The sequence below is a fragment of the Cynara cardunculus genome (genome assembly GCF_001531365.2).
Source record: "Cynara cardunculus var. scolymus isolate 2C chromosome LG 15, CcrdV1, whole genome shotgun sequence".
Lineage (NCBI taxonomy): Eukaryota > Viridiplantae > Streptophyta > Magnoliopsida > Asterales > Asteraceae > Cynara > Cynara cardunculus.
The window spans coordinates 4,857,023-4,864,726 of NC_037542.1; the positions used below are offsets into that span (position 1 = coordinate 4,857,023).

A 7,704-nucleotide genomic window follows, 5' to 3' on the forward strand; every position below is an offset into this window, starting at 1 on the left:
AATAAACAATACTTTATGCATAAAAAATATTTTTAAGAGTTTTTTTCAAATGCTTTATAATATAACATAGATATTTATTATTTTAACTTTTTCGGATAATATTTTTGATTTTTTTTTGAAAGAATTATTTTAATTTTTAATATTTCTACGGTGTGGGGTTGGTCTTTTCATCTCTTCTGCCATAAACTGCGGAGATATTTACGGTTCATCTCCTTTGAACTGATTTCACTGCAGCAGCTAAAGTACGCCATCCAAATAGCATTGCTAAAATGCGCCAAGACAACCCACCAGGCCACCGCCACTGTTTAGAACCGGCTTTTGGGAACTTCCATTTTAAGCGCCCTGAATCTGGAGGAGCAGACTGTATTTACAAGTCTTGAAGAACGGAAAAAGTTCACACTTTCACACGCTCTTTTCACTTTCATGTGTGTGCAAAAACAGAGCAAGTTTACACAAACTTCGAGATAGAAGAACAAGATATTACATATATATATATATATATATATATGTATATGTTGTTAGAGGAAGACAGAATCTATATAGTAAAACAAAATCCATAGGTTCTGCTAGTGAGATTGGGGATTTTCTTAGTTTGGCGGTTTCTAATTTGCTTGAAGAATCAATAGAATACGAGGAAACGCAGATCAGTTCTCATCAAGAATTGTAATGGGTATGTCATCCCTTTTACTCTTCTTCAAATTAGTTTTCTTAGCCCTTAGTTTCTCATTTCTGGGAAATTTTTCTCACAGTATTTGGTTGTCTGAAGACTTCAATTCATAATTTCTTTTGTTTTCCCAATACGTTTTGTTGTTTGCATCATGCCATCATTTCATCTGAATTGAATCGTGTTCATCTGTAAAATTTTCAGGTTTTTTCGATTTTCTGATTTGGGGAATTTTGGTTAAGCATATCGAGTTCGTATGTTTGTTTAACTTGGTTGAAATTTGGTCTTTCAATACTCTGATTTCCTGCAGCTTTTTATTTTTACTTTTATCTTTTGGGTATGTGAAAATAGCTCCCACTGGGTGGTAAGGAACCCCACCATACCCACATGGACAGAGAAACTTGAACACCTTTTCTTTGACGGTTCTGCGCTTGTCTATTGGCCATCTTGGCATCTGGCCATCTGGGGTTTTTATTCCTCTTTCAAATCTTCATCATCAATCGTTATTTTCTGCCCACACGTTCCTTTTTTACTTACTTCATACTCTTTGTTGGTATCTTCTTTGTTACTATTTTGTGATTGGTAATGGTGAATCATGGTATATATCTCACTTTCTAGATTACTTGTGCTTTTTCTTGCAAGTGCATCTAATCTGTTTGATGAAATTCCTCAGAGACTTGTAACATGAGCTATTCTCCAAATATGGAAGAAGAATATCAGAAATTTATTCGAAGAATGAATCCACCCCGAGTTGTAATCGACAATGATTCTTGTCAAAATGCCACTATCATTCAGGTCTGCATTTGTTCTTTCTCTTTTCAGCTCATTTGATCTGGGATGTTATCCATTTTCTGTTAAAATTGATTATATATCAAACAGGTGGATAGTGCCAACAAACATGGAATACTTTTGGAGGTTGTACAAATTCTCACAGATTTGAATTTTGTAGTAAGAAAAGCTTACATAAGCTCCGATGGCGGGTGGTTCATGGATGGTAATGCTCCTAGCATTGTTCTATATTGGTATTAATTCGATGTAATGTTAATCGTGCTTGCTGTTTCTTTTACAGTCTTCAATGTCACTGACCAAGAAGGAAACAAAATTACAGATAAAGAAGTTTTGGATTATGTTCGTAAGGTAAGCTTGTGTGTTCATGGCTCCTTTGTAGGCAATCCCGTGGGTTATAAGAAGGGCAGTTCCTTTTACTGTTCGATTCCCATTGGGTGCAAAATACCCTTGTGGCCACGCCAACCTCCCTCCCATAGGGACGGCTTTGCCGGTTATAGGACTGTGTGGCGGTGGCCCTAGACCACATGGATTTGTGGGTTGCTGATACCACTTTCACATAGTTTCAAAAGTTATCTGCATATGCCTTTACTTGTATAGTAAAGGTGCGTTTGGTACAACAATAGACCGGAAAAGGACAGGATCTGAGTGGGATAGAAATGCATATTTTCTCTCACCCCAAAACAGGTGGAACAAAAATCAAGGAGACGGGACAAGATTGGTATCTTAATAAACTACCGTGTCAAATTAAACCTTAAAACCTTCCATAAATCTCTCACCCGTCTACCTAACTGTCATTCATCCAGTCCTGTCGTGTATGTACCAAACACACCCTAAATGGGTACATTCTGATTTCTTAAGTTGATCTAGGCTTTTGGCTCAGAGAGTAGCTTCATGACAATGGTGAAATCTATTGGGATGATACCCTCAGATGACCACACCGTAATCGAGTTGATTGGAAGTGACAGACCTGGATTACTCTCTGAACTTTGTGCTGTGCTCACACACTTAAAGTGTAATGTTTTGAATGCTGAGTTATGGACTCACAACACACGAGCTGCATCTGTAATGCAAGTAAGCGATGAGGAATCTGGTGCAGCCATTTCTGATCCAGAAAGGCTCGCTAACATAAAGCAAATGCTATCCAATGTGCTTAAAGGGAGCAATGAAGCTCGAGAAGCTAAAACTGCTGTTGGTCATGGTGTTACGCATACCGAGAGACGGCTTCACCAGATGATGTTCTCTGTTAGAGACTATGAGAGGGGTGCTTATGAAGGTTCCGATGAAAAACAAAGGCCTGTTGTGAATGTTGTTGATTGGTACGATAAAGATTGTTCAGTGGTCACTATTCGTTGTAAAGATCGCCCTAAACTTCTGTTTGACACGATTTGCACTTTGACCGACATGGAGTACGTGGTTTTTCATGGGAATGTTGATGCTGAAGGACCAGAAGCTCATCAGGTTTGTAGAATCTTGAAAAAAACATACTAGAAAGATGGTAGCTTTCTTAGAATAAATTTCAACCTCTTTTTGGGTTTATAATTTTTGATGAATTTTAGTGTGTTTGGTGTTGAAGGAATACTGTATCAGACATATAGATGGGTCTCCCATGAAATCAGATGCAGAGAGGCAAAGAGTGATCCAATGTCTTGAAGCAGCCATAGAAAGAAGAGTATCTGAGGTAAGACTGGGCCATTTTCTTGAAAATTTTCTATATTATATTATAAAAGCATTTTTGTTTAAAAACAGATTATTATGCATCAGTTACTGTACATCCCTTCAAATTTTCATTCTTGATTTACAACAATATTCTACAATCTGCTGCATTGTACGGATACACAACTAGTTTTTCAAGAACGATGCATGACAGAAATCACTCTAACCATAGATGATATAATGTGACATTTTAAGATCTGAAACTTGTTTGTTTAATGGTGTCTGCAATAAATTTCTAAAAGGTGCATCAGGTCTCCATTGTTTTTCAAGTCTTATTCACATCCGATAATACTTAATAGAAATCTGACCAAAACACGAGAAATCGACAGTGCTAACCCGATGAAAAATCGGTCAAATTAACTTTTGCAATTTGTCTGATTATGTTTTCTGACACCCTCTTGTTTTCTTGCTGGAACTTGATTCTTTGATTATGATACAGATTCGATTAATAGTTTATATCATGTTTCAGAGCAAACTACAGTGTTCTGTTTTTTTTTGTTATTTTATTTCATGTATTTTTTTTAATAAAAAAAAAAATATGATGCCAAAAAATCTTGTCTTTATTAGGCCCATAACCCAAGGGGTTGGTTTGCTTCACTTAGGGGCCATTTACCGATCAACAAGAGTCACCCCTCACTTACCTAATTGGGTAAATTCTTGTTCATCAAAATTAATTGTTGGTAAGTGTCTTTTTTCCGGTAACCATTTTAACGGGTAGGAGTCTTTTCTCTCACTTGCCGGTAAGATTCTTGGTCCTTGTTATGCCACTTACTGGGAAAGGTTTTCGGTCCTTGCCATCCTCACCTGATAAGGTAAATGACATCCGTTAAGTGGTTACCCAGTAAGCATTTTGTAAACGGCCCTTTAGTGCCTCATGAAACTCTAGTTCTAATTTTTCATGGTGTCACTACAATAAAAAACAGGTCTTTTAGATAGCCAGATGTCCTAATGGGACCAAGAACTATGCGTCTTATCTATAGGTGTTGCTATAAAAAAGGCTAATAGAATGATTTACTTTTTGTGTTTTATTATGTTGTCTAACTTCATGGATAGAACTTCTTAGGTCATGTAATAATGTTCTAACAACTTAATGTAACGTCTCGGATGGTATTGATGCTTTTGACCATCCAATTTGGGAATTTTTTCATCATTTAGGGATTGAAGCTAGAACTCTGCACCACAGACAGGGTTGGGCTGCTATCAAACGTCACCCGCATCTTCCGTGAGAACAGCCTCACGGTCACAAGAGCAGAGGTGGCGACCCGTGGCAATAAGGCAGTGAATACGTTCTACGTTCGTGATGCTTCCGGGTACCCTGTTGACCTCAAGATTATCGAATCTATCAGGAAAGAAATTGGACAAACGATACTTAAAGTGAAAGGGAACTCTCAAGATTCTACCCAAGGTCCTCAAGAATCTCCCACCAGGTTTCTATTTGGTGGCCTTTTTAAGTCCAAATCTTTTTGCAACTTTGGCCTTGTTAGATCCTATTCCTGAAGGTATACCGCTAAACACCCTTTTCTAGATCTGGTAGTTGGTTCCTTGATCGATCGCCTAGATGGTTAAATCCAGAGTAATTATTACAACAAAATCGGGTTTACTTGACACCAAGAGTGTACAAGTGTCTTTATAGACTAGTTTACAGTACTTAAGTTTATAGGACCAAATAATTGTGCGTCATATGTAAAAATATTTCAAAACATTTACAAGACGTTTTTGGACGGCTCAACAAGTTTTTTAAGACTTCTGTAAAATAGTATTATTTTTTTATAGGAATAAGAAACTTCTTTCTCATAAGACAAACATCATGTAATGTCATATAAAAAAATTAATAAGATGTTTATCTTTAAATTATCCTAAAAATTTGTTAAGACGTCCAAAAGCATCCTATTACATGGGACACATAATTGTTCGATACTTATAAAGTAGTATATTATGGCATTTTGACATTTTTGGTGTCTTATGAACCCGTTTTTGTCGTAGTGAATGATGATCTAACGACTTGTATCTCATACAATGGAAGTATACGTTGTTCTAGATTTGGCCATTTTAGCAGGTGGAAAAGGACACCCCAATCGAAGCAATTTCTAGACACGGTTTTTTTTTTTTTCGAAGCGGTGTTTGTAAATATCCTTTAGTTTTTCTATTATTGATCCAACACGAAGTTTGATCTAGGAAAGTGACAGAATAATTTGTGTAAATATTGTTAGATTTCTAGTTATCTAGTGAAGGGTTGTTCTTGATTTGTTTGTGAGTTCACATTAAAATCTAAGGTTGTTCTGATGGATTAAATTTGATTGTTTTTTATCTGATCTTGTGAAATAAAGAAATTGGTCCATGTATTGTTTTGGAGAGGGGCGTTAACGAGTCGAGCTGTAGGTTATTTGAGCTCAATGATTCGTGTTCTTGTAACTTTTTCATGGTATAGAGAATTCGAGTTCAAATATTTTTCCAGTGTTTGTGCTCGAGCTCGATACTTGTTTCTGAATTTGAGTGGCTTGTTTATTCGTTTGATCTCAATAATTTTGAAACTTTGACTCTGATTTATGAATATATGAACATGTTTTGCTCAAAAAATGTGTTCTTGAACAGTTCGACTTGACTCGAACAATTTAATCGAGCTTTTTTAGTTTGAACACACCCAGTTGAACATTGGTGTTATGGATTTTAGCTCGCTAAGTTAAACGAGTTTTGGTGTGTGTTTGAGATTGACTCAAGTTTGAGAATCATTAAGCTCGAACTCGAGTAGGTTGTTAAGAGTTCCACTCATTAATACACTGTAATTTATTACTCATGTAATGCAGTCTTATCTTAAATAACACGTTTCATCTTTTCGGTTTAAATTACAAGATGACCATCGTGGTTTTAAAAAATGTCCATATTTGATCCCTCCCATTAACAACCTTTAAAAATTTCATTAAATGAAGGATATTTTCGTCTTTTTATAGATCGTTAGTCTTTTACTAAATCAAAAACCATAGAGAACAAAATCATAAAATTGATTTTCCTTGAGTAAAAAATAAAAATCAATAAAATGACGGAAACGTTCCTCATTTAACAAATGCTTTTTAATAGTCGTTGACGTCTTTGTAAACCATGATGGTCATCTTGTAATTTCGAAACTACAGAAACAAAATATATTATTCTTGACAAACCATAGGGACCAAATTTGTAGTTTACTCAATGTTTTTAAACTTAGGTGTAGGTGTCGGGTACGCTTACTCATAAGAGTAAATAATTTCACTTAACTTACCCGGTAAAAAATTACTTCATTAAAATAGAACATTTTTATCTAGTAAATGCTTAATGGATAAGAGTCGTCACTTTCACTTATGTGTTAAAACTCTTGGTCATTGTTATCGTTTTTACCGGGTAAGATTTTCAATCATTGTTATGTTCATTCGATAAGATAAAAAATAATAAGACCAACACTTATCAAATAAGCATTTAGTAAACAATTTTAGATATAAATACAAATGAATAAAATAATTTGAGGCTTCAAATAGAACAACCTAGGGGGTTTTGCCAAGTGGCTATTGTTTATTTCTGAGTTAAGATCCGTGTGGCTATTGTTTATTTCTGAGTTAAGATCCATTTACTAAACACTTATCTAATAAGAACTTATTGATAAAATTCAACGCTATTATTTACTTACTGGATAAGATTTTAGTCTACTAAAACGGCATTGTATGCAACAATTTACCCAGTAAGCGCTAACCATGGTAAGAGTCGTCGCACTCACTTACATGGTAAGACTTGTGGTCTCTGTCTCGCTCTTATCGGGTAAGATTTTTGGTCCTTACCATATTCATCTGGTAAGGTAATGTGAGTTGGTAAACGCTTACCCGGGTAAACATTTGGTAAACGGCTCCTTAATCGTATCTAGTAACCCAACATTTTTAAATGTCAACGGTTTAGATCTTACTAACAGGTATGTTCCTGACATTTTATAGGCCCTGAGTGAATGTAAAAACATGGCACATCGTAAGAAACAAGGCTTTTTACCAATTACTTTTGTCGTTGCTAAAAGTTCATTTATCATCAGAAAGGGTATATAACAACATGTTGTCGCTATAACTTGTGGCGGAAACATGTCATCGCTAAAAGACGCATCGTCAAAGCTCACTTTTCTTGTAGTGACCCTCGGTAAATACAAAAAAAATTCAAAAATGTTCTTCATTAGCATAAAATTGAGTACAAAAAATGCTAATAATTTACAGAAAAAAAATCTTATTTATTATTTATCTTTATTATAGATAAAAGAGTACTTAAATTTACGTACTTCTTATTAGATAATTTGAAACCAAGAATATAGAAACTATGGTTGATAAATTTTTATAAAAAGTAAGAATTTTTTTAGTTCATAACTGATAGCTATATTTTCTTGGTTTAAAATTAAGGTTAAAAAGCCTTTTATTTTCATCATTATAAGAAAATAATATGTTTATTTAATCTATATTATCTTTTTGTTTGTTTGTAGAAGCCTAGCCCAAAAAGAAACATTTTTGTGGACTTCATCAAGGCCCACAGTCCAGCAG

General features: G+C 35.0%; 1 protein-coding gene across 6 annotated transcripts; it reads left to right on the forward strand.

Moving 5' to 3' along the window:
* The first annotated feature begins 268 nt into the window (after positions 1-268).
* On the forward strand, positions 269-5,473 carry LOC112528172 (ACT domain-containing protein ACR4-like). Of its 6 annotated transcripts, none has more exons than XM_025139131.1 (8): positions 269-670; positions 1,338-1,459; positions 1,544-1,658; positions 1,734-1,801; positions 2,321-2,911; positions 3,027-3,131; positions 3,734-3,846; positions 4,322-4,399. In XM_025139131.1, exons 1-7 carry the CDS (start codon positions 667-669, stop codon positions 3,809-3,811), a joined length of 1,083 nt encoding a protein of 360 aa, XP_024994899.1. In that variant the 5' UTR covers positions 269-666; the 3' UTR covers positions 3,812-3,846; positions 4,322-4,399. The 6 variants fall into 6 exon arrangements, with proteins under 6 accessions (XP_024994899.1, XP_024994898.1, XP_024994897.1 ...); XM_025139129.1 differs by lacking the exon at positions 3,734-3,846 and adding an exon at positions 5,205-5,473 and having other exon boundaries at positions 270-670; positions 4,322-4,665; XM_025139130.1 differs by lacking the exon at positions 4,322-4,399 and having other exon boundaries at positions 3,734-4,264.
* The last annotated feature ends 2,231 nt before the right edge of the window (positions 5,474-7,704 follow it).